General features: G+C 48.0%; 1 protein-coding gene across 1 annotated transcript; it reads left to right on the top strand.

The window, feature by feature from the left end:
• Positions 1–17,127: 17,127 nt before the first annotated feature.
• On the top strand, positions 17,128–24,248 carry LOC144497865 (zinc-binding protein A33-like). Its single transcript, XM_078219304.1, has 6 exons — positions 17,128–17,559; positions 19,733–19,828; positions 19,909–20,142; positions 20,868–20,890; positions 20,983–21,161; positions 23,067–24,248. Exons 1-6 carry the CDS (start codon positions 17,152–17,154, stop codon positions 23,645–23,647), a joined length of 1,521 nt encoding a protein of 506 aa, XP_078075430.1. The 5' UTR covers positions 17,128–17,151; the 3' UTR covers positions 23,648–24,248.
• The last annotated feature ends 3,474 nt before the right edge of the window (positions 24,249–27,722 follow it).

The following is a 27,722-nucleotide window of genomic DNA, read 5'->3' as shown; positions in this document are numbered from 1 at the left end:
ATCCCTGTAACCCCATACATTTATCCTGTTAATCCCGCAACACTAACGGACAATGTAGCACGGCCAATACACCTAACCCGCACATCTTTGGACTGTGGGAGGAAACCAGAACTCCCGGAGGAAACCCACGCTGACATGGGGAGAACGTGCAAACTCCACACAGGCAGTGACCCGAGGGCAGAATTGAACCCGGGTCCCTGGAGCTGTGAGGTACCTGTGCTAACCACTGTGCCACCGTGCCGTCCATACATTGTGGAGAGATGAGAGTAATGGGTTAATGGAGATGTTAATGAGACCATGATGATATTAATGATGTAACGGTGACATTAATAGTCAGATGACCAAGAGGCTCCAGGAGAGCTCGGTGCAGAATAGTCTGTGTCCTGAATACCAGGTGTTTACCCTGGGGTCTTTGTCGCGAATACTGAATAAAAACTATACCGACTGTTTCCCTGTCTGTCACAGGGAAGCAAATCCTCATCATGGCACAGTAAGACCAGATAGTATGGTAATAGTAAAACCTCACCAAAGCTCAGCAATTAAATCAATCCAACTCCTCAAAGGGACTCACTCCTCAGTTAGGGACTGTTCCACAGTGAGTGCCAGTCTGCTATTCCCCTGTGTGGGGTTCAGATACAAGTCCTTTCTTTTTCCTCACTTGACTGTCACACATCCTCTGTTTCCAGCAGGGACACTGAATAGTGACTGGGGCAGACCACGTGGCGACTTTCTTTCCTCCACCCAGACCCCATATTCCCAGACACCGTGAGGGAAATGGAAAAGACACTCGAGTGGAGTGTAAAACCAGCTATCCATTCACTATGAGCTGATATCATAAAGACCAGTTTATCCTAAAGAAAGCATGAACGGGCATTTCAATAAACGTGCTTCTAGGAATTACAGCTGAATTGCTCTGGTGATGATCCAGAGATTGAGAGTTCAAATCCAACCACGTGTAGGGGCCTGAAAAAAAGGATAAATGAAAGAAAAATGAAAAGAGTGTTTTCTTGAAATATGGGTAAATTTAATGAAAAAGACATTTACCATTGCTCTTTGTTTTCTTGTGAGTTTCAATATCCTGTTTACTGGGCCCAATATCCTGAACAGATACTGTTTGTTTGAGTGATGTAAGCTAAGCCAATCCGTTTTCCAGAGAGCTGCACTTTAAGCCAATCAGATTACTTGGGGGGAGGGAAACAAAACGGCGGGAGGCAGAGGAAGCTGCAGTGGGGAGACACACGGCGGGGAGACACACGGGGGGGAGACACACAGGGGGGGGAGACACATGGGGGGCAGACACACAGGGGGGAGACACACAGGGGGGAGACACACGTGAGGAGACACACGTGGGGAGGAGGAGCTGTTTCCATGTGGTAAAAACCCAGTTTTAACGTCAAGGCAAATAATATTTGTAGACTAACATACTTCACAGTATGGGCACAAATATTACTGTGCAGTTAAAGCTCTTGTTTGTCGCAGTTTAGTAACTCGTTTTTTCCAGTTTGAAGTGAAAGTCAGCAAGGTTTAGTCCTGTTTGTTATTTTCATTACTGTTGAGTAAAAGTGTAAAGCGCATCATCTTGTACTCTCAAGCGTGGACGTTTCTGCTAGAAACTGCCAGTGAGGGACAGTCAGCTATAAACGCCGGGCGTAGTTTTCACTGAGAAGACGGAGAGAACGAGGATTAGCTGAAGCTAACTTGCTAAGTAGCACAGCCGAGGAGGACAGACTTCAGTGCACTGGACCTGTGTCACTACACGGACAGCTTGCTGCACCTCTCTTTCCTGCTGCATCATCTTCCCACTCGCAGACCCTTCTGGACTGTGTGTGTCGTGGTTGTGTGAGTAACTGGAGACTGTACTATCAGACACTGAACGGTATCAGCAGTGTGTTGTTGAGGGCGTGTTTTCTTCATATGTGCACCAATGTATGGGCCCCAACGTTTAAAAATCCAAGGTTGGTAATATTTTGAATATTTCTCAGGGTTGAAACTGTTTAATTGAAAAATCTTTAGTTTGGGACTCTTTACCTGTTTTATGAGACGCAACAATGCAAGAAAATAAATTTATTTTTGTTATTCCTTTTGCATGGTTGTCCTGAACCTTTTCTTATTATAAGGTTTACATACTTACCATTTTAGGAGGCACCGCGCTATTATTAATAGGTTATTACTCTGGATTGCAACTGCATCCACTAATCCTTTTCATTCACGCCTGTACTGACATTTATTGGTAAATAGGAAATTTAGCCTCGCTCAACACCAACCGCTAAGAACTCAGGATCCTGTTAATTGAACATTTACATAGTCGCCCCTTATAACATCAAGCACATCCCAGGTACAGCTTCACTTAACTCAGCTGGTCAGAGCATATAGTTGTCAGCAGGGGGTTACACACGGAAAGTTACATACTGAGTATTACAGTGCAGAAAGAGGCAATTTGACCCAATTGGACCATGCTGGTGTTCATGCTTCACACAAGCCTCCCCTCATCCCTCTTCATCTCACTCTATCAGCATATCCTTCTGTTCCTTTTCCCCCCTCATGGGCAGATCTCATTCTCCTGAAAAGCATCAATGTTATTAGTCTCAATCATTCCATACTGTGAAACTGAATTTACTGCACTCTGCACATTGCAATAGAATCAAAATAAAAACATGAACATTTTCAGATTGTCCTCAAAACCCAAATATTGTCCTTCAGGAAAGGGAACCTGCTACAACTGGTCTGCTCTACATGTGACTCCATTCCCACACAACATGGTTGACGCTGAGCTGCCCTGTGAAGTGGCCCAGCAAACAATGAGAAACAATCACTACAAAATCCAATCAGAGGAAAATCAGGGAGATCTGGATAATCCTGACATTGTGTCAGAATAAGATTAAGCTGATCTCAGCCCAGTGAAATCTGTAAAGTCTCTCTTCCCAAGGTCACAGGACAAGTCCCCAAGTGAGGAGAGCTGCTCACAGACTGGTCAAGTAGCAGTGATACTCACTGAATCGTATCAATCTGGAAACATCCCAGACTCCTCCCTCACCATCCCTGGGAATGTCCCATCTCATTCACACGGGAAGTTCTCAATATTGACTCCATGGAATCTCATGCCTTCAGGTCAAACAAATTCAAGGAAAACTACAACTCCCCTCCCAGCTGATGAGTGAGTACTTCACCCTGTTAATCATCACTGGGAAAGTCAACAAAGGACAGATCCCAAAACTGGGTATCCATGAGGTGCAGTGAGCCATCAGCAGCAGCAGGATTGTATTCACCACAATCCCACAGGCAGGCACAGCCCTCATTCTATGATTATCATCAAACCAGTGGATAGAGATGTCAGGAGCAGCATTGGGTTTACCTTAGAGTCCAGGTTTGAATCTGGTGAAGGTTATTATTGAATCTGCCTCCATCGCCCTATCAGACAGTACATTCCAAATCCTAACCACACATTGTGTAAAAATATTATTCATCAAGTCAACTCTGATTTTTTTTCAATCATCTTTTTTCTATAACTTCTAATTATCGATGTTCTGTGAATGGGAACAGTTTGTCTTTATTTACTCGAAACACTTCATGATTTTAAACATCTCGAACAAATTGAGTCTTCTCTGCTCTCAGGGAAACAATTCCAGCTTCTCCGGTCTATCCACAGAACTGAAATCCCTCAATCCTGGAAACATTCGAGTAAATCTCCTCTGTATCTTCTCCAAAATTCAGAGATAGAGTGGAAGAAGCTCTTTGAAAAGACCAATAACATCACACAGTGAGAACTGACCATTCCCAGTCCACAGGAGAAGAACCAGCTCCCAACACACACACAACTCAACAATAGGAAGTCAGCAAGTATCCTCAGACCCTCTGCCCTCCCAGATAATTACACCTCACCTTCTCATATTCAGCAATGACCCATCAACAAAACTCAGCCTGGAAATCAGAAGGGAAATGCTTCCAATAAACACACTCAATATCCAACACACAGCTCCAATCAAACAGCTCAGCTCAAAGCACCGAGTAAACAGGTCTCTCAGCTGGATCTTCTCACACAGCATAAGGGGCATTTCCACACCTGATTCCCCACAGGATAGTCAGACTGCTGAACATGAGTGTGGATATTATGCAATTTAATTATTATAAATTCTGCTCCTTCACTCACCATCTCCTCACTTTTTGGGACATTGTTCCAGGAGAGACAGGGGCACTGGAGGATGAGACACCGCAGAGAGGGGCAAAAGCGAGAGGGAGAGATACAAAGGGACGCTTGGGGAGGGAGAACACAGACTGTCAAGTGTTTGGGGAGTCTAACCTGTCCCTGAAGAGTGCGATTTTCATGGGCCACTCACACACCCAGTTCAGGATCAAGACTCACCTGCCTCAGTCTCTCAGACACTTCTTTATTATTGACCTTAATATCATTGGATACTATGTTTGGGAGCAGAACCTGGGGAAATAGAAAGTCCTCCAGATACAGCAGATCTAATGGTGGGAGGAGAATGCACTGCTGCCAATATCCCTGAGGAATACCAGGGATTTTCAGACAGTCGATGGTTGTTCTGGAGTGTGGCTCTGTTTGAGTCAGTGGGATTTAGGAAGTTTGGGCTTTTGCTCGATGTGTTGATCCTCTATCAGCACCGAGTCTGTAGGTTGTTCCTCACCCCTGGAGTCTACCCACTTTTCTCCATCAGTTTCACTTCTCCTGACACCAGGGACTTTACCACTTTCACAACCTCAGGAACCCAGACACAAACATAACACTGATACCTGCAGCTCCAACTAGTTACCACTTTAAATCAAATCAAACTTCCAGGCTGCCAGTTTAAAAGGGGGAAAGCATTTTGTACACAGCCTTGGGATTGAACCCCTTGGAAACTGAATCTAATACAACAGAAATATTATACATTATTGTCAGCCATGGCTTAGTTAGCACTCTCATCTCTGAGTCAGAAGGTTGTCGGTTCAAGTCACGCTCCAGAGACTTGAGCGGTGAGGCTGACACTCCAGTGCAGACTGAGGGAGTGCTGCACTGTCAGAGGCACCATCTTTCAGATGAGTTCAACAAAGCCCCTGTCTGCCCTCTCGGGTGAATGTAAAAGATCCCATGACACTACATTGTATAAGAGCAGGGGCGTTCTTGCTGATGTCCCAGTCAGTATGGATCCTGCAATCAACATCACCAAAACAGATTATCTGGTCATTATCAAATTGCTGTTTGTGGGAGCTTGCTGTGTCCTAATTGGCTGCCATTTTTGCGAAATTAGAACAGTGACTACCCATCAATAAACACTACATCGGCTGTCGTGCTTGCAGATGCTGAGTTTGCGAAAGGTGATATATAAATGCAAGTGTTTCATTCTTCAGGAAAATGTTATGCTTTCTGTGAACTGGAAATTATAAACCCATTGATGGAGAAAGTGACATTCACGAATATATTGTGTCCTGGACTTTTACAGTAGGATGCCTTTAAAGAGCAAATTAATCAGGCAGAGTCAAGGGGACAATTCTCCCAAAATTCTAACTATCAAATTCCCGTAAAAACTGGAGTAAATCATGCTGGTTTTTTTCAGCAGGATTTTGAAGATGAATCTCCCACACTCTGCACTGCAGAGTAAATCAGTTCAGAAATCTGTGCCCGGGGCCTGTCCCTGTAGCAGAGGCCGGCAGCATCGCGCTGAGCAGGCCACTGCGTGTACACCAATCTGTCATAGCAGAGATCAGCGCATGTGCAGTCGCCCTCCCGATCGCTGGCCAGCCCTGCAACGCCCGCATCGTCGGCCCTGCGACCACCTCCCCCCCCCACAACCCGATTACTTGCGCCCCCCCCCCCCCCGGACATGTCTGGGCCCAGCCCCGACCACCGTCTCAATCCCCGCCCCACCCCAGCAGCCCAGCCACGATCTCCACCACCCACCACTCCCCCAGCCCAGCCCGCCTCAATCCCCCCCCCCCACCCCGCACCATCGCCCCCCACCCCCCTCTCCGATCTCCCACCACCATCGGCAGTCTCGAAACCGCCCCCCCAACCACAATGCCGAACGCCCTCCCCGAAGCCCGACCCCCTCCACCCCAATGGCCAGCTCCGATCGCTGGCCTCCCTGCCTCTGTCACAGATCCCAGTCAGACTGGCCGCGGAACACCCCGCCCTCAACAGCCACCCCCCCCCCCACCCCACCCCAGCCCAGAGGCCCTGCCATGCTTCAGGCCCTGCCCCATTAGGCCCCACGTCCTTGGGCACTGTCCGATGCCCAGTGGGCAGTTGGAAGGTGCCCCCTCGAAATTGGCACTTTGCCCCTTGGACAGTACCAGGGGGTCCAGCCTGGCATTCTCAAGGTGATAATGCCCAGGGGGCACCCCATCGGCGCCCGACCCTCTGGGGGCCTCGATTGCCCCCCCTTCACTCTAGCAGGGTCGGGCCACCAGCTCCCCGCAAGTGGGAATCGATACTAAATCCCGTTGGAGTGAAATACTCCTGGTTGGGTGGTGGGAGGGAGGCGAACAGGTCTGGAGACTTCAGACCCGGGCCCGTTAATAGCATTTCAATCGTATTTAAATGAGCTGCTGAACACATCAGGCAGCTCCCCACCGATTTCTGGCACGGAACTGATGGCACCAGAAATCCGGCACTGGGAGACGCGCTGACGCCGTGGCGCTCAGCGGGAAGACCGCAAAACAGCCTCCGCTCGAGTCTCCCTTGATTTGATTAATTATTGTCACGTGTTAGTGTACAGTGAAAAGTATTGTTTCTTGCGCGTTATACAGACAGAGAAGGAGAGAGTGCAGAATGTAGTGTTACAGTCTACAGTGTTACAGTGTTCTCCAGGCTGGAGAGAAAGATCAACTTCATGCGAGGTAGGTCCATTCAAAAGTCTGATGGCAGCAGGGAAGAAGCTGTTCTTGAGTCGGCTGGTACATGTCCTGATACGTTTGAATCTTTTTCCCGACGGAAGAAGGTGGAAGTGCATATGTCCAGGGTCCGTGGGGTCCTTGATTACACTGGCTGCTTTTCCGAGGCAGTGTAAAGTGTAGACAGTGTCAATGAGTGGAGGCTGGTTTGAGTGATGGATTGGGCTATGTTCACAACCCTTTGTAGTTTTAAATTGTTTTTCCAAAAGCAGCAAAGCGGGATGGAGGAACTGCCCTCAAGGTGTATTACCACAAGGGGAAAGGCAGGGCAAAGAAATCCAGAGCTCCCTGGATGATGAAAGAGACAGAGATTAAGGTGATGGAGGAAAAGTGTGATTATGACCCATGTCAGGTGGAAAATACAAGAGAGGAGCTGGCAAATTATTATCTAACTGGAGAAAGCCTTTGAGCTGCTTCAGTGCAGAGCGATCTGGGTGTCCTCGTACATGAGTTGTAGAAAACTGGTGTGCAGGTAATAAAGAAAGCAAATGGAATTTTGGTATTTACAGCAAAAGGAATAGAGTATAAATGTAAGTAGGTATTGCTACAACTGTATAAGGCATTGGTGAGACCGTACCTGGAGTACTGTGCACAGTTTCGATCCTCTTATTTGCGAAGGATATAGTGGCATTAGAAGGAGTTCAGAGGAGGTTCACGAGATTGATTCCAGAGATGAGGACTCTGTCTTATGAAGAGAAGTTGAGCAGTTTAGGCGTGGACTCTCTCGGGTTCAGAAGAATGAGAGGAGATTGAGGTACATAAGATGATAAAAGGTATTGGCAAAGTATACGTAGACTGCATGATTCTTCTTGTGGGGAAACCTAGAACAAGAGGTCATAGTTTTATGATTAAGGGGCAGCAGATTTAAAACAGAGATGAGGAGAAATTATTTCTCTCAAAGGGTCTTGAATCTGTGCAATTCACTGCCCCAGAGAGCGGTGGATGCTGGGACATTGAGTAAACGGCAGAGCAGGCTCAAAGAGCTGAATTGCCTATTCCTGCTCCTAGTTCGTCTCTTGTAGATTCAGAGGGGAATTGGAAAACCAAGTAAGAGAAGGAAAGAGAGACTGAGAAGATTGTGCGAGGGAACATAAAAGGGAATCCAAAAGTCTTCTATTGGCATTTAACTAGTGAAAAGAGAAATTGGGCCAATTAGAGATCAAAAATGGGATTTCTGTATGCGGCATGGCTGATGTGTTAAATTGGATGATCATATTTCTGGTCATCCCTTCATAATATCTCCCAGTATCAATTTTTCTCTGATTACATGTCTATGAAACACTTTGGGACCTTTGACTATATTAGAATGGTCTATAAATACAAGCTGTTGTCCTCTCCCATTCCCTCCAATCCTCAAGGTACAGACTGTGGACATTGAGTAACCTCTCGTGCTCTGTTTGAGTGGCCATTCAGCATGTGTAGACCCAGACAGTGAGTGTTGTGAGAAAATGGAGACTGTCACAGCCGAGACACATCCTGCCCTCCCCCTGACTTCCCAGCTGGACTCACTGATGAGGAATGGGATTCCTGGCCGATTCTCCCCTCCATAGACCAGAGACGCTGAGGCTAATTGAAGTCCCTCCATACTACCCCAGGAATGGCTCCTCCCCCGGGTGTTTGTGCTGGTAGATTAGAAGCAGAAGCCTTTCTAACCACTGAGTATCTGATTACCTTCTTGATCAGAGTGACTCAGAGAGTGACTTGTACCTGACGCTGCACTGAAAGGATGCTGAGTTTATACAGCAGCTTCCATACATATTGATGTCTTCTTCTGGTGATGTTTGGAGATGTGGTCCAAGACTAAATTAGCCTTCTTGAAATGATGGAACTGATGGTGGGAAAGGTTGGAGACAGACACTGCTGAGACTGACAGTGCTTTGGAAGGACAGCTCCCCTGTGTGAGCACTGGAGGGTAAACAACACAGACAACTCTCAATGTCAGGGAGCTGGTGAGCCGGCTCCAAGTCCACGTGGAGATGTCGGTGTTTGACGAGGGGAGGGATGGTAGGCAGAGGGAGTGGAGGGGTGGGTGGGCAGGGGGAGGCAGAGAGAGTGGAGGGGTGGGCGGGGGGGGGCAGAGGGAGTGGAGGGGTGGGTGGGGGGGCAGCGGGAGTGGAGGGGTGGGCGGGGGGGGGGGCAGAGGGAGTGGAGGGGTGGGCGGGGGGGCATAGATAGAGGACTGCAGCCAGTATGGTCAGCAGAGGGGAGAGGAGGTTCTTTCTCAAAGTTTTCAGGGAGAACGTGGGACAAGAAATACACCCCTGAGCAATCTAAAATACCAGAAGATTCAACCTGGGGAGGCCGGGGGAGGAATTTCCTCCAGGGAACCTCCTCGTTGGCAGTCAGTTTGGAATTCTCATGGAAACTCAGAGAAACGTCTTTTAACGGTCACTGAAAGTCACAAATCAGAGACACAGGAAGAAGAGTCTGATAGGAGCTGGGTCTGAGGTTGGTTCCTGTAAAACTACATGCAGATAGCGAAACATGAAGTATAACTGTGGTGTGTTCGGTCTGGTTAAGCATTAAAGGGGGATATCTTTACTGCAGGGTGCTGTATTAGTTGACGACAAGGTATTGTTCAGACACTTGGTTTTGTTACTTTGTTACAGTGAGAGTGCGAAAATGTTGAAGCTTATCAGGGAATTCCTTGAAGTTGGTCACTGAGAATTTAAATCTTTTGAAATAAAGTTTTCAGTCTCTACCAGGATTGTAACAATACCTCAATCAACATCAGTAAGAAACAGATTATCTGCTCATTCTTACACTGCATTTTGTGGGATCTTGATGTGCACACACTGGCTGCGATGTCTCTCACGTTATATCAGTGACCACAACGTAAAGAGCTTTTGGACAACTGGTGATTGTAAAAAGCTCAATATAAATGAAAGTCTCCGCTTTTTGAGGAGGTTACAGAGAGAGGAGGATGGAGGGGATCTTGAGATAGATTTGAAAAGACAGAAAACATCCAACACACAGACAGAACTGACCATTCCCAGTCCACAGGATAATAACCAGCTCCCAACACACACACAACTTAACAATAGGAAGTCAGTAAGAATCCTCAGACACTCTGCCCTCCCAGATAATTACACCTCACCTTCTCATATTCAGCAATGACCCATCAACAAAACTCAGCCTGGAAATCAGAAGGGAAATGCTTCCAATAAACACACTCAATACCCAACACACAGCTCCAATCAAACAGCTCAGCGCTCTGATTGACGGCTCAAACAGCCAATCAAGTAATGCTCGGACTTGGGCTCCGCCTACAATGGACATGTCAATCATTTGGCGCAGCCAATCCCATATCGGAGGCAGCTTTGCTTTGTGCTCCGCCCAGTTCCAGGCAGACTCTCACCCAGTGGACACTCCATTCCCCACTCTGCATGTGGACCCGGGCCTGCTGAGCAGAGACTGATAGCCAAGGTCCACACACATGAGGACAGCCTTAACCGGGATCTTGGGTTCATGTCACACTATCTGTAACCCCCATGACTTGCCTGGGCTTGCAAAATCTCACTAACTGTCCTGGCTGGAGACAATTCACTCCTCTTGAACCTGTGCTTAACCCTCTCTCCACTCACATTGTCTGTCCCTGTAAAGACTTGATTACCTGTTAAAAATTCGCATTCCATCTATTATCTTGATATTGAATCTGTGTGTATATAATATGCCCTGTTTGTGAACCCAACTCCCACTCACCTGATGAAGGAGCAATGCTCCAAAAGCTTGTGCTACTAAATAAACCTGTTGGACTTTAACCTGGTGTTGTGAGACTTCTGACTGCGCCCACCCCAGTCCAACACCGACATCTCCACAAGATTTACAAAACTAGAGAAAATATGTGAAGACTGTGAGTGAATGGAACCACAATGATCACGACAAGGCAGCAGACTTTTCACAGGGTCGTCAATTGGGAACCACGATTGACAGGTTGGCAGCGCTGAGTGTGGGCGGGGCCAGATAGTGGGCGGGGTCAGGGGGTTTGGTGGTGCCACTGATTGGACAGAGTTCAATGGGTGGGGAGACTGGGCAGTGTTCAGTGGGTGGGGCTGGAGAGTGGGCGGGGCCTTGTCACGAGGCTGCAACTGGGCACAAACAGCAGAGAGGTGAAGGTGTGAGTTGGCACTGTAAGTGGCACTCCCTGGGGCACAGGTTGGCTGGTCTCTGGTGTGGCTCAGAGTGCTGCTATTCGGGATGGGGAGGAGTCAGGACCTCTGGCTCCTTGGGGATCAGAACCAAGTGGCTCAGACATTGGTGCAGGCAGAGAAGTGAAAAGGAGTCAAATAAAACATTGGAAAGTGAAGAGGATCTGAAAAGTTAAACTATCAAGGAATCAGAAAACAACTCGTGAAAGTACACTTCGTGCACATTAATACATACTCATAATAAAAATGTTTTATCAGAAGAAAAATATTAGCAGACAGATCAGGTCAGTGGGGTAAGTTTGGGATAGATACAGGAACTATGGGGAGAGAGTGGGGCAGTGAGATTAGTTTGGGATTGATACTGGGCTATGGGGAGAGAGTGGGGCAGTGAGATTAGTTTGGGATTGATACAGGGGTATGGGGAGAGAGTGGGACAGTGAGATTAGTTTGGGATTGATACTGGGCTATGGGGAGAGAGTGGGGCAGTGAGATTAGTTTGAGATTGATACAGGGCTATGGGGAGAGAGTGGGGCAGTGGGACTAGTTTGGGACTGAAACAGGGAGATAGAGAGAATGGGGCAGAGGGATTAGTTTGGGATTGAAACGGATGGAAGGAGAGTGGGGGAGTGGGATTAATTTGGGATTGAAACAGGGATCTCGGGAGAGCAGGGCATTGGGGTTAGTTTGGGATTGCTTTAATGATATGGGGAGCGTGGAGCAGTGGGCTTAGTTTCGGATTAATACAGGGCTATGGGGAGAGCGGGGCAGTGGGATTAGTTTGGGATTGATACTTGGAGCTATATAAGACCATCGTCAGACCCCACTTGGACTACTATGCTCAGTTCTGGTCGCCTCACTATAGGAAGGATTGAAAGGGTGCAGAGGAGATTCACAAGGATGTTGCCTGGATTGAGTGGCATGCCTTATGAAGATAGGCTGAGGGAGCTCGGTCTTTTCTCCTTGGAGAGACGAAGGATGAGGGGAGACCTAATAGAGGTGTATAAGATGTTGAGAGGCATAGATCGGGTGGACTCTCAGAGGCTTTTTCCCAGGGTGGAAATGGCTGCTACGAGAGGACACAGGTTTAAGGTGCTGGGGGGTAGGTACAGGGGAGATGTTAGGGCTAGGTTTTTCACACAGAGGGTGGTGGGCGAGTGGAATCAGCTGCCGTCATTGGTGGTGGAAGCGAACTCAAAAGGGTCTTTTAAGAGACTCCTGGATGAGTACATGGAGCGTAATAGGATGGAGGGTTATAGGTAGGTCTAGAAGGTAGGGATGTGTTCGGCACAACTTGTGGGCCGAAGGGCCTGTTTGTGCTGTAGTTTTTCTATGTTTCTATATTTCTATATGGGGAGGGGTGGATAGTCAGAGGCTTTTTCCCCCAGGGTGGAAGTGTCAATTACAAGGGGGTACAGGTTCAAGGTGAGAGGGGGAAAATTTAAGGGAGATGTGCGGGGGAAGATTTTCATGCAAAGAGTGGTGGGTGCTTGGAATGCGCAGCCAGAGAAGGTGGTGGAAGCAGGTACATTCGCAATATTTAAGAGGCAATTGGATGGGGACATGAATAGGGAGGGAATAGAGGGATGCAGACCAAGGAAGGGCAGAAGATTTTTTTCTCTAGTTTATCTGGGGCATTGTGACCGGCACGGGCGTGGATGGGCCGAAGGGCCTGTACTTCATTCTTTGTTCTTTGAGTCTGGCTCTGGTTCAGCAATGCGAATGGATTCCAAGATCCTGATTTCACGCGATGTTCCCTCACTGTGCCAACTCACACAACCTGGGTGGAGGTGGGGGAAGGTGACACACACTGTCTGGTGGGTCAGTGGGTGAGGCCGGATTCATCAGGATCCAATCATATCAAGGTGGGAGGGTGATGGGAGTGGGTGGTTCTGGGGTGGGGAAGGGAGTGTCCCCATCGAGAAAAAGCCCATATCTTCCACACAACGACACTCTGTGAGGCAGAACCCACCCCTCCAACTCCTGATCGACACCAGGGAGAGAGATGGACCGACTGGTCACCATCACGCTGCTCCTAACTCTGACTGTATCCCCAGCGAGCACCACAGGTGTGAGAGAGAGACACACACACAGAAAGACACACACACAGAAAGACACACACACATACACAGACACACACACACTCACACAGACAAAGAGAAGAGACACACAAAGACCGAGAGAGAGACACACACAGACATGCAGAGACAGGGACACAGAGAGAGACTCAGAGACATAGGGAGAGAGACACAGAGAAAGACTCAGAGAGAGAAAATTTGAATGTTTCGATCACTGAGATTAAATTTGAAGATTTAATTATTTCATTCCTGCTGATTTTTCAGAACTTTGCAAGTTCTGCCTGAGGATCGATGAGAGGAACCCATGCAGCTGTTCGATCGAGTACAGTAAGTTATATCGTGCATCTGAGAGCAACGAGTGCTGAGGGAGTGCTGCACTGTCAGAGGGTCAGTGCTGAGGGAGTGCTGCACTGTCAGAGGGTCAGTACTGAGGGAGTGCTGCACAGTCAGATGGTCAGTGCTGAGGGAGCGCCGCACTGTTGGAGGGTCAGTGCTGAGGGAGTGCCGCACTGTAGGGGGGTCAGTATTAGGGAGTGCTGCACTGTCAGAGGGTCAGTACTGAGGGAGTGCCACACTGTCAGAGGGTCAGTACTGAGGGAGTGCCGCACTGTCAGAGGGTCAGTACTGAGGGAATGCTGCACTGTCAGAGGGTCAGTGCTGAGGGAGTGCTGCACTGTCAGAGGGTCAGTACTGAGGGAGTGCCGCACTGTCAGAGGGTCAGTACTGAGGGAGTGCCGCACTGTCAGAGGGTCAGTGCTGAGGGAGTGCCGCACTGTCAGAGGGTCAGTACTGAGGGAGTGCTGCACTGTCAAAAGGTCAGTACTGAGGGAGTGCTGCACTGTCAGAGGGTCAGTACTGAGGGAGTGCTGCACTGTCAGAGGGTCAGTGCTGAGGGAGTGCCGCACTGTCAGAGGGTCAGTACTGAGGGAATGCTGCACTGTCAGAGGGTCAGTACTGAGGGAATGCTGCACTGTCAGAGGGTCAGTACTGAGGGAGTGCTGCACTGTCAGAGGGTCAGTGCTGAGGGAATGCTGCACTGTCAGAGGGTCAGTACTGAGGGAGTGCCGCACTGTCAGAGGGTCAGTGCTGAGGGAGTGCCGCACTGTCAGAGGGTCAGTGCTGAGGTAACGCTGCACCGTCTGGCTGTCTCCTCCCGGGATCAGTCTTCCCTCCTCCCCCTCCCTCAGCATCGTGAACTGCCTCTCCTCTCTCGCAGTGACGGAGGGTGAGCGAGTGTGTTCTCCGAGATTGGGAGAGAGCAGACACTCACCCATGCCCCCTTTCACCCCCAACACTCTCCTTTAGTTAACTCTCCATCTTCATTGCTCTGCAAGTGGAAGTGGGGATTTTTTTTCGTAAAAAGGACAGGGGAATGTTGTGAGATTCCATTCACGGACAATCGGAGGCCTCTGCGGGACAGAAGTGTCTGGCAGAGCAAAGGTTAAATATGAGATTGCCCAGTGTACAATCTGGGACACGGGATAGGAGCTGTGTTACAAATTGTTAGGCACCAGGTTGGAGACAAGCGCCCATGTGTGGCACAAACCGGGTAATGAGTTACCAATCGATCATTTATCTTTAACCAAACAAGACACCACATCTCACGGTGAGACACCAGACAAATTTTGCAGCGCTGAGGGAGCGCGGTGCCATCGAAGGGTCAGTGCTGCAGGAGCGCCGGACTGTAGGATATTCAGTGTTGATGGAGTGCCGCACTGTCAGAGGGTCAGTACTGAGGGAGTGCTGCACTGTCAGAGGGTCAGTGTTGAGGGAGTGCCGCACTGTCAGAGGGTCAGTGCTGAGGGAGTGCTGCACTGTCAGAGGGTCAGTGCTGAGGGAGTGCTGCACTGTCAGAGGGTCAGTGCTGAGGGAGTGCTGCACTGTCAGAGGGTCAGTGCTGAGGGAGTGCTGCACTGTCAGAGGGTCAGTGCTGAGGGAGTGCTGCACTGTCAGAGGGTCAGTACTGAGGGAGTGCTGCACTGTTGGAGGCTCAGTACTGAGGGATTGCCACACTGTTGGAGGGTCAGTGCTGAGGGAGCGCCTCACTGCGGGATGGTCAGTGCTGAGGGAGTGCTGCACTGTCAGAGGGTCAGTACAGAGGGAATGCTGCACTGTCAGCGCATCAGTACTGAGGGAGTGCTGCACTGTCAGAGGGTCAGTACTGAGGGAGTGCTGCACTGTCAGAGGGTCAGTGCTGAGGGAGTGCTGCACTGTCAGAGGGTCAGTACTGAGGGAATGCTGCACTGTCGGTGGGTCAGTGCTGAGGGAGTGCTGCACTGTCGGTGGGTCAGTACTGAGGGAGTGCTGCACTGTCAGAGGGTCAGTGCTGAGGGAGTGCTGCACTGTCAGAGGGTCAGTACTTTGGGAGCGCCGCACTGTCAGAGGGTCAGTACTGAGGGAGTGCTGCACTGTCAGAGGGTCAGTACTGAGGGAGTGCTGCACTGTCAGAGCATCAGTACTGAGGGAGTGCCGCACTGTCAGAGGGTCAGTGCTGAGGGAGTGCTGCACTGTCGGTGGGTCAGTACTGAGGGAGTGCTGCACTGTCAGAGGGTCAGTGCTGAGGGAGTGCTGCACTGTCGGTGGGTCAGTACTGAGGGAGTGCTGCACTGTCAGAGGGTCAGTGCTGAGGGAGTGCTGCACTGTCGGTGGGTCAGGACTGAGGGAGTGCTGCACTGTCAGAGGGTCAGTGCTGAGGGAGTGCTGCACTGTCAGAGGGTCAGTACTTTGGGAGCGCCGCACTGTCAGAGGGTCAGTACTGAGGGACTGCTGCACTGTCACAGGGTCAGTGCTGAGGGAGTGCCGCACTGTCAGAGGGGATGGCAAATGATGGATTTGTGTCTCTCTCTGGATTGCAGTGAGGTTTCGAGTCTGCCCTGTGTTTGTCGAGGAGGAGAAATGTGATGAAGCCGGAATCATTCTGAAAACATGTCCCTGCAACCCCTGTCCATATGGACACTGTGAGGACGGATTCACCTGCTGCAACTTTGGTGTCTGTGGCAACCACTGCATGCGGAAAATGTGAGGAATATCACGGGAGGAAGAGGGGTGGTCTCGAGTAGTCTGGGAACTGGATTCTGTACCTTTCAAGCGACTGGAGACCTCAATAAAAAAACTCTGGAAAAACCTGAAAGTGGCTGCAATTTTTCCCATCACTGGACACATTCACAGTGGGGTCTTACTGTGCGCTCACACAGCTGGCCTCGCAAGGGTTACCGAGAACATGGTCAATCCACCTAACTGGGATATGGGAAGAGAATTGGACAGTGGGATTGCTTCAGGATTGAAACAGGGATATAGGGACAGTAGGATTAGTTTGAGATTGAAACAGGGATATAGGGAGACAGTGCCAGTGGACTAAAATTGATATTGATACATAGCTATGTTTAAAGAGTGAAGCTGTGGGTGAGTTTCCAATTAATACAGATCAAGATGTAGAGAGTGGGGCAGTGGGAGTCATTTTAGATTGATACTGAGTTTTGGGATGCCAGGCGTGGGACTAGTTTGGGATTGGTACTGGGCTATGGGGAGAGAGTGGGGCAGTGGGACTAGTTTGGGATTGATACTGGGCTATTGGACAAAGATGGACAGATGCAATAGTTTGGGATTGATATGGGATTGTGGGGATAGTGGGACAGAGAGGGATATTTGAAAATAAACAGGTTCCTTGCCTGAAATTCTGGGGAAGCTGATGGAACATTGCTGGGCTGAGGGAACTCAGCTGGGATTCCTGCAGGAGCACTTTCAGCAGTGAAAGGGTTAAAAGTGGGATTTCTGATGGAGGAATCATTCTTGTTTTGTCTCATTCATTTGGGCGAGACTTTGTCCAAATTCCTGACCCGTCTCCAGATTTCCATCTCCAATCTGAGACCCCCAGGTCCAAGAAATGTGTATTACATTTTTGACGTTCAAAAAAACATTGCTGAATAAAAGGACTTTGTTTGACAACAGTGTCCCTTTAAAAGGGCGGGTTTTGAATTGAGTTCAATCTGGGAGAAATGAAACTGGAAGTGAGCGACAGGTTAAGGGCATTCCCGGAGATGGCCGTCAGTGAACACATCTTAACCCTGAGTGAGGATTTAACCTGCTCCATCTGCCTGGCTCTGTTTGTGGAGCCGGTGCGGCTGGACTGTGAGCACAACTTCTGTCAATCCTGTATCCAGGAGTGTTGGGGAAAGCAGGGGGAGAAGGATTCTTGCCCGGAATGTCGGCTGGTCCTCCCGCAGAGAAACTACACCAGGAACAGGGTGCTGGGCAATCTCTGTGAGAAAGTCAGGCAACTGGAGCTGAGACTGGAGGAGAGTCAGTCAGTCTGTGAGGAACACAGGGAGAAGCTGATTCTGCTGTGTGAGGTGGATGAGGTTCTGATCTGTGCCAAATGTGTCTCTTCCCCCCCACATTCAGACCACAGCTTCCTGCCTCTACAGAAAGCAGATCAAAAGTACAAGGTGAGGACAAACCTTGAGATAATTGTTTCCACTGTAATCCCACAGCCCCACTCTCTCTCCATACCCCTGGATCAATCCCAAACTAATCCCACTGCCCCACTCTCTCTCCATACCCCTGGATCAATCCCAAACTAATCCCACTGCCCCACTCTCTCCTCATACCCCTGGATCAATCCCAAACTAATCTCACTGCCCCACTCTCTCTCCATACCCCTGGATCAATCCGAAACTAATCTCACTGCCCCACTCTCTCCCCATAGCCCTGTATCAATCCCAAACTAATCCCACTGCCCCACTCTCTCCCCATAGCCCTGTATCAATCCCGAACTAATACCACTGCCCCACTCTCTCCCCATATTCCTGTATCAATCCCACTCTCCCACTCTCTCCCCATCGCCCAATATCAATCCCAAACTAATTCCACTGTCCCCCTCTCTCCCCATCGCTCTGCATCAAGTACAAACTAATCCCACTGCTCCACTCTCTCCCCATAGCCCTGTATCAATCCCAAATTAATCCCACTGTCCCATTCTCCCCATATTTCTGTATCAATCCCAAACCAATCCCACTGACCCACTCTCCATAGCCCAGTATCAATCCCGGACTAATCCCACTGACCCACTCTCTCCCCATATTCCCGTATCAATCCCATACTAATCCCACTGCCCCACTCCCTCCCCATAACCCAGTATCAATCCCATACTAATCCCACTGACCCACTCTCTCCCCATATTCCCGTATCAATCCCATACTAATCCCACTGCCCCACTCTCTCCCCATAATCCAGTTTCAATCCCGCACTAATCCCACTGCCCCACTCCCTCCCCATAATCCAGTATCAATCCCGCACTAATCCCACTGCCCCACTCTCTCCCCATAACCCAGTATCAATGCCAAACTAATCCCATTGTCCTACTCCCTCTCTCCATATCCCTGTATCAATGTGAAGTTAATGGACAAATGGTGTTCAGTTGATTGTCTCCAGCTCAATACTGACATTTCAACAGTGCAGGAGTCTGAGGTAATTTGTCACTGGGTTGGGGGATGAATCTGTTCCACAGAGTTTCCCAAATAACCCGCTTTTAACAATTAACTCACAGACCCAGTAACAGCAACACAGCAATGGAGCAGCATTGGTCCACATGCAATTATTAGAGATTTCCCATTATAAAACAGCATGCATTACATGGTAGGAATTTGACAAAAATGTATTTTGAAGCACTTTGCAAAACTTCTTGTTTTATGTTCTCAACAACTCAATTCCTTCATTTGAGCAGCACCACCTCCTGGATCTTGGGCAGAATGCAGGGATCATTTTGAATTCAGCATTACTGGTCCAGAGCAGGAATGGGCAACCTCGGCGAGTGAGTGGGCCACAGGAAGGGCCCTCTCAGTGGGCCATAAGATTGAAATAGGGCATGTCCACTGACTATGGTTCTTGAAGAAGATTGAATACATTTACTACACGCTGTACATTTCATAGCGCGTGATAGAAAATACTGAGTCATTCGGAAATCAATAGAACTGTCATCAACTTCAAGTGGTTTAAAAACAAAATAAACATTTAGGCTTTGATTGGGCACAGGGCAGGGCTCTCACAGTCAGTGTTGTGAGCAATCAGCAGGCACCTCAGTTTGCGTGTCCTTGTCGGATGTGTGTATCACTTCCGGCAGGGAAAAAGCAACCCGGAATGTGGTAACCCTGTGCGTGGGCAACGGTCGGCAAAGTGTCTTGAGGGACGCTCTCACAACCCTGATGGGCTGTTGGTCACCCCGGGCCACAGGTTGCCCACCAGTGATCTCCGGCACCATCATACCAGGCTTCCTATTCTGATAGGATCGATTTTTCAACTAAGATGAGTCAAGTAAACTTTTCATTTTCTACTGTGAATTTAAAATGATGCAAAATAATAATTGGGGTTTGAACTCGTACCTCTGCATCTTTAGTCCAGCTGTCTGGATTACTCGTCCAGTAACATAGCCCCATTCTCTATCTTCCAGCCCATAATTCATTGCTTGGTTTGAAGCTGGTCTGATTCAATACCTTTCACTCTGCCGGTTATAAAGTGCTCGTGCCACATGTTAACACCTCTCCCTGAACACCTCTCCTCACAGTTTGTGATATAACAGCAGACATTACAATGGATCACGCTGAGATCTGATTCCATTTTTAGGACCAGCTGAAATTAGCCTTGGATTCCATGGAGAAGGAAAAGAAAAATCAAAGTGAATTCAAACAGCAGCAGCAGAGGGAGATTTCAGAACTGGAGGTGAGTATGACTTCAGATCCCTTTCAACACTGCAACCCTTTAACAACCCGCTGTTTAAACAATCTCTCTCACTGTCATAGCAACTCACTGGATCCCTGGAGCAAGACATCTCCACACAATTTGCCAAAATCCATCGATATCTTGAAGACAAAGAGAAACATTTAATCGAAGAGCTGAGGAGACAAAAGGAGGAAGATCTGCGACCAATGGAGGAGAATCTGAGAAGAATTGAAGAGGAACTGACTTCACTTGAGGAGAAAATATTGAACCTTTGTGTAGACATCGAGCAGCAAGACAGTGTCTCCTTTCTCAAGGTGACCCTTTGTAACCCAATCCCCAAACTGTTGGTGTGATTGTAAACAGCATTTTATAACAGGGTCAAACCCCATGACAGCAATGCACAGTTTGCAGTATAACTGAAGGCACAAAGGGATCAGTCAGGATTGAGTTCAGGAGTGTTGAGGAGACTGTCCCACACTAACAACCCCTCACACTGACTGTGACTGGAGCCAGAATAAAAGGTTCAGAAAAGGAATGGGAATGAAGAGATGGGAGCTGAAACCAGGGAGGGTTTGTGAGGAACATTGAGGCAGCAATTAGAAATCACTTAAACTGGATAGGTGGGCGGAGGGCTTTGGCTGGGCTTTCTTTATCTACATTTCCCTTTCACTGCTGCCTCACAGTGACAGGGACCTGGGTTCGATTCTGGCCTCGAGTGGTTGTGTGTGTGGAGTTTGCACGCTCTCCCCGTGCCTGCGTGGGTTTCTTCTGGGTGCTCCGGTTTCCTCCCACAGTCCAAAGGGGCATGGGTTCGGCCGATTCGCCAGAGTAAATGTGCAGAGTTACGGGATTGGCCTGGGTGGGATGCTCCTTCAAAGAGTCGGTGCAGACTCAATGGGCTGAATAGCCTCTTCTGCACTGTACGGATTCTGTATTCTGTGATCCCTTCACACTTGACTGAAATCACTGATTTGCCATAATTGAAAATGACAATCTAAACAGCATTTTATTAAAATGTTTCTGATTCTCTGTCCCTCAGGAATTAAAAAGATACAGAGAAAGGTGAGTATCTAATCTAAACTCACACAGGGTTTTACACTGTGACCACAGTCTGTATCCAGCAGAGAGTGATTATATCAATCTCATTTACACAGCTACGGGTTGAAGATCAGAAAGTGGGACGTGTGGGGAGAGATGTGGATGGACACGAGAAAAATGAAATCTGAGAATCGGACAGAAATGATAATGGAGTTTCAAGAAAGGACATACACAGGGTATCGAGGCCCGTTACTCTACGCAATGTGGAAAGAAATGAAACAGATCATCTCTCCAGGTAAGAAACTCCACAGCTTTGTGTCCATTTTCTGTACAGTTTCATGCTCTCTTCACCCCCCTCCCCCTGCCACCGCCACCCCCCCCCCGCCCACCACCCCCTGCCACTGCCCCCACCCGCCCCCCCCCCCCCCCCCCCCCACCCCCCCGCCGCCCCGGCACTCCCACACATCTGAAGGTGCTGCCTGTTCCTGTGAACAGATCACTGGGGCAGCAACACCAGGGATGTTACTCAAGCGACCGTTCTTCATGTTGCTCCTCTGGTTAAGGGATTCAAGAATGAGATCAGAAGATCTTTTTAATTCACAATCAAACTCTCAGTCTATCCAGCTGGACTCACTGGACAGTGACCAGACTGTGATCATTTATTGTTACCTCACTGTTCACACTGGAGTCTGGGAATATATCTAACTGTACACCATACCCAGTCTGTAATATCTGTTCACTGTACACACTGGAGTCTGGGAATATATCTAACTGTACACCATACCCAGTCTGTAATAACTGTTCACTGTACACACTGGAGTCTGGGAATATATCTCACTGTACACCGTACCCAGTCTGTAATATCTGTTCACTGTACACACTGGAGTCTGGGAATATATCTCACTGTACACCATACCCAGTCTGTAATATCTGTTCACTGTACACACTGGAGTCTGGGAATATATCTAACTGTACACCATACCCAGTCTGTAATATCTGCTCACTGTACACACTGGAGTCTGGGAATATATCTAACTGTACACTGTACCCAGTCTGTAATATCTGTTCACTGTCCACACTGGAGTCTGGGAATATATCTAACTGTACACTGTACCCAGTCTGTAATATCTGTTCACTTTACACACTGGAGTCTGGGAATATATCTAACTGTACACCATACCCAGTCTGTAATATCTGTTCACTGTACACACTGGAGTCTGGGAATATATCTAACTGTACACCATACCCAGTCTGTAATATCTGTTCACTGTCCACACTGGAGTCTGGGAATATATCTAACTGTACACTGTACCCAGTCTGTAATATCTGTTCACTTTACACACTGGAGTCTGGGAATATATCTAACTGTACACCATACCCAGTCTGTAATATCTGCTCACTGTACACACTGGAGTCTGGGAATATATCTAACTGTACACCATACCCAGTCTGTAATATCTGTTCACTGTACACACTGGAGTCTGGGAATATATCTAACTGTACACCATACCCAGTCTGTAATATCTGTTCACTGTCCACACTGGAGTCTGGGAATATATCTGACTGTACACTGTACCCAGTCTGTAATATCTGTTCACTTTACACACTGGAGTCTGGGAATATATCTAACTGTACACCATACCCAGTCTGTAATATCTGTTCACTGTACACACTGGAGTCTGGGAATATATCTAACCGTACACCATACCCAGTCTGTAATATCTGTTCACTGTACACACTGGAGTCTGGGAATATATCTAACCGTACACCGTACCCAGTCTGTAATATCTGTTCACTGTACACACTGGAGTCTGGGAATATATCTAACCGTACACTGTACCCAGTCTGTAATATCTGCTCACTGGACACACTGGAGTCTGGGAATATATCTAACCGTACACCATACCCAGTCTGTAATATCTGCTCACTGTCCACACTGGAGTCTGGGAATATATCTAACTGTACACCGTACCCAGTCTGTAATATCTGCTCACTGGACACACTGGAGTCTGGGAATATATCTAACTGGACACCATACCCAGTCTGTAATATCTGTTCACTTTACACACTGAGGTATTTGGTGATGCAGATATTTTGGACTGTGTTCTAAGTCCAGTTATACAGACACCTACTAGTAACCTGTGTCCATGCAGCTTCCTCTGGTTAACATATTTATTGTGATTTATTTTGTATTTTCCAGTTGCAGTCTCACTGTTGCTGGACCCAAACACAGCACATCGTAAACTCATCCTGTCTGAGGACCGGAGCAGTGTGACCATCAGTAAGCGGGAATCCTGGCTGGTTCCTGATAATCCGGAGAGATTTGATGTATGTCACTGTGTCCTGGGGTCAGAGGGATTCACATCGGGGAAACATTACTGGGAGGTGGGGGTCGGGAACAAGACTGACTGGGCACTGGGTGTGGCCAGAGAGTCAGCCAATAGGAAGGGAAAGATAACACTGGGTTCTGAAGCTGGTTACTGGGCTGTGTGGCTGAGAAACGGGAATCGATATGAAGCCCTCGAAAGAACAGAAATCCCCCTGACCCTGACTGTGAATCCCAGGAACATCGGAGTTTTCCTGGATTATGAGTGGGGACAGGTGAGCTTTTACGATGCTGATGATATGTCCGTTCTCCACACTTTCACTGACACCTTCACTGAGAAACTCTTCCCTTATTTCTGGGCTGGGGCGTACAATGAGGGTAAAAATGCTGCCCCTCTGAAACTCCGTCACTTTGAACCGAGATTCCTAGCCCGATATGAAGGGGAATGGTGTTGATATTAAACTCCCATCAGGGGAGGGAGAGAATCAGGGGATGAAGGGGGATGGTTGAAATTAAAATGTCATGAAATGTGACCACAGCCCATCCTGTGCCACCATTTTTGTGATGGTGACTCGTGGGTTTGTCTGTGTCCTGCTCTCTCTGTGTCATTCAAATCAATAATTAAAACTCAGCTCAGTGATGGTGAATGTGAAACTCTCGTTAATTGTGGTAAAAACCCATGTGGTTCACTAAGATTGTGGGTGAAAACCAACTCCTGCATTGAAAGCATCACCCTCCGCCTTTTCTGCCAACCCCAGCATGATGGCACCATTAAACACACAGAATCATCGAATCCTTACAGTGCGGGAGGAGGCCATTCACGCTAGAATGTAACCGGTGACAACTTTGATTGGATGTAATGTGACCAATGGGAACAAGATATAAGGGTCAGCTGACCCAGTAAAAGATGGACCCAATTACAGAATGATGTGATGGTCAGCTGACTCACTATAAATAAAGAACTGTGTAGAATTGTGAAGAGCTTGGAGTGGCCCAGGGCATGGCCCCAAGTTTGGAGTAATTATGTTTCTTTATTAAACCCTTTCTTTGATTTATAAGTTGGAGTAAGCTTTGTTGTATTTTCATTAGCTGCATTTTGAAGAGTTCCTTCTGAAGTAACATTCAGCCCATCAAGTTTGCACCAGCTCCCAGACAGAGCATCTTACCCAGGCCTTCTCCCCGCCATATCCCCGTAACCCCACACATTTACCATGGCTAATCCATCTAACCTACGCATCTTGGGACACTAAGGCGGCATGGCCAATCCACCTAACATGCACATCTCCCCCTCACTCCCCCTGTCAGCATTCCGCAGGGAAGAATCCCTCCTCGACACCCTGGTCCCATCCTCCCTCATACCCAACACCTCACCCACCACCCACAGCACCTTACTATGCAGTCATAGAAGGTGCAACACCTATCCCTTTACCTCATCCCTGCTCACTGTCCAAGGTCCGAAACACTCTTTTCAGGTGAAGCAGTGCTTCAGGTGCACCTCCTTCAATCTGGTCTATTGCTTTCGCCGCTCCCAATGCGGTCCACTCTACATCGGAGAGACCAATCGCAGACTGGGTGACCACTTTGCTGAACACCTTCGGTCCGTCCTGTTGCTTGCCATTTCAACACACCGTCCTGCTCTCCTGTCCACATGCCTTTTACAATGTTCCAGTGAAGCCCAATGCAAACTGGAGGAACAGCCTCATCTTCCAATTGAGCATTTTACAGCCTTCCAGACTGAACATTGAGTGCAACAACTTTACAGCATGAACGCTCTCCTGCACCTTCACCCCATTTCTATTTCTTTTATTTCATTTCTTCTTTTCATGTTATTAATCCATTTTTATTACTTTATATTTTTAAAATTTTTCCCCTCCTAAAATCTCACGTTCCATCTTGTTTCAACCCTGTCCCTCGTTCTCCCCCACTCGGGCCATCTGCCACATCCCCACACTCTGCACCTTTGGTCTGCCATTTATACATTCTGATTTCTTAATGGACATTAGTAGCACTATTCCAAGCATTTATCATCACCATTTACATTCCCTTTCTCTTTTATCTATGCCATACATTTCATTTACAGCCGCTTCCCCACCCTGAAGAGTATAAACCTCATCCTATTTTCTTTTTCTTAGCTCTGACGAAGGGACATCCAGATTTGGAACATTGGCTCTGTTCCCTCTCCACAGATGCTGTCAGACCTGCTAAGATTTTCCTGCATTTTCTGTTTTTGTTGCCCAAGATCTGGAATTCCGTCACTTCGCCTCCCCGTCTCTCTGCTTTCCTCCTTTAAGACACTTCTTCAAATCTACCTCTTTGACCCAGCTTTAGGTTGTGTTGTACTATCTGTTTATTTCACTGTGTCATTCTTTGTTCAATAATGTTCCTGTGAAGTGCCTTGAGCATTTTCATTGTGTTAAAGATTCTGCATGAATACATAGAAACTAGAAGCAGGAGTAGACCATTCAGCCCTTCAAGCCTGCTCTGCCATTCACTGGATCATGGCTGATCAACAAATTCAATGCCCTGATCTCCCCTTCCCCCCATATCCCTTGAACCCTTCATCCCCAAGAGCTGTATCTAATTTCTTCTTGAAAGAAAAGTTGTTGTTATTATTCTGGGAGGGGACTTTGTTTCCAGGTGGAGGAGGGGATTTTGGGAGTCAGACAATGTTCCTTTTGGATGTGGATCAATTCTGAATTGTCCCTCGATTGTAGATGTTGTTTAATTATAATGTGGCGTTTTTCTGCTGTAATGGAAATGACACCTATCTTTATAAAACTAGACCAAGTGTTTGAAGACTGGGAGTGAATGGAACCACAATGATCAATACAAGGTAGCAGACTTTTCACAAGATTGTCAATTGGGAGCCATGATTGACAGAATGGCAGGGCTGGAAGTGGGCGGGGCCAGGCAAGGGGCGGGGTCAGAGTGTTGGCAGGGCCACTGATTGGACAGGGTTCAATGGGCGGGGACACAGACTGGGCGGGGACACTAGACAGGGCTCAGTGGGCGGGTCCTCGTCACCAGGCTGGAACTGGACACAGAGGTGAAGGTGTGAGTTGGCACTGTAAGTGGCACTCACTGGGGCACAGGTTGGCTGGTCTCTGGTGTGGGTCAGAGTTTTGCTATTCGGGATGGGGAGGATTCAGGACCTCTGGCTCCTTGTGTTTCCTGTGCTGGGGATCAGAACCAAGTGGCTCAGACATTGGTGCAGGCAGAGAAGTGAAAAGGAGTCAAATAAAACATTGGAAAGTAAAGAGGGTCTGAAAAATTAAACTATGAAGAAATAAGAAACGAACGAGTGAAGTACACTTCATTCACATGAATACATACACAAATAATAATAAAAATATGATAAGAAGTAACATATTAGAGATGGGGTAAGTGAGATTAGTTTGGGGCAGATGTTGCACTGTGGGGGAATGGGATGAGTTGATAACTGATATTGGGCAGTGGGATTAGTTTGGGATTGATATCGGGTTATAGGGAGTTATTGGGACAGTGGGATTAGTTTGGGGTTCATACAGGGAAATCTGAAGAGTTCAGGTCAGTATGTTTAGTTGGGATTGATTTTGATTTATTTTCACATGTATTGGGATACATTGAAAAGTATTGTTTCTTGTACGCTATACAGACAAAACAAACCATTCGAGAACATAGGGGAGAATGAAAGGACACGGTGCAGAATATAACATTACAGGTTGGTTGAAGAGATCTGCTAATGTGTGATAGGACCTTTCAAAAGTCTGATGGCAGCGGGGAAGAAGCTGTCCTTCAGTCGGTTGTTTTCAGACAAACGTGAAACTTTTTTTCAGACTTCTGTATCTTTTTCCCGATGGAGGAAGATGGAAGAGAGTATATTCAGAGTGCATGGCTGCTTTTCCGAGGCAGTGGGAAGTGTAGGCAGATTCAATGGATGGGAGGCTGGTTTGTGTGAATAGACGGGGCTACGTTCACAGCCTGTTTAGTTTCTTGCGGTCTTGGTCAGAGCAGGAGCAGTGGAAGAACCCATCAAGCTGTGATACATCCAGAAAGGATGCTTTCTATAGCACATCTATGAAAATTGGTGAGACCTGTAGTGGACATGCTGAATTTCCTTAGCTTCCTGAGAAAGTAGAGGCATTGTGGGTTTTTCCACTGTAGCATCAGTGTGGAGGGATCAGGACAGGTTGCTGGTGATCTGAATACCGAGAAACATGAAGCTCTCGACCATTTCTACTTCACCCCCATTGATGTAGACAGCGGCATGTCCTCCACTCCGCTTCCTGAAGTCGATGACTATCTCCTTCATTTCACTGACATTGTGGGAGAGATTATCATCGTCACACCATTCCAACAGATTCTCTGTCTCTTTCCTGTACAGTAAGAGGTCTCACAACACCAGGTTAAAGTCCAACAGGTTTATTTGGTAGCACAAGCCACAAGCTTTCAGAGCGCTGCTCCTTCATCAGGTGAGTGGGAGTTCTGTTCACAAACAGGGCATATAAAGACACAAACTCAATTGACAAAATAATGGTTGGAATGTGAGTC

Source organism: Mustelus asterias, chromosome 8, assembly GCF_964213995.1.
Source record: "Mustelus asterias chromosome 8, sMusAst1.hap1.1, whole genome shotgun sequence".
Classification (NCBI taxonomy): Eukaryota; Metazoa; Chordata; class Chondrichthyes; order Carcharhiniformes; family Triakidae; genus Mustelus; species Mustelus asterias.
Note: the sequence above shows the minus strand (reverse complement) of the source record. Positions and strands in the feature narration are given on the sequence as shown.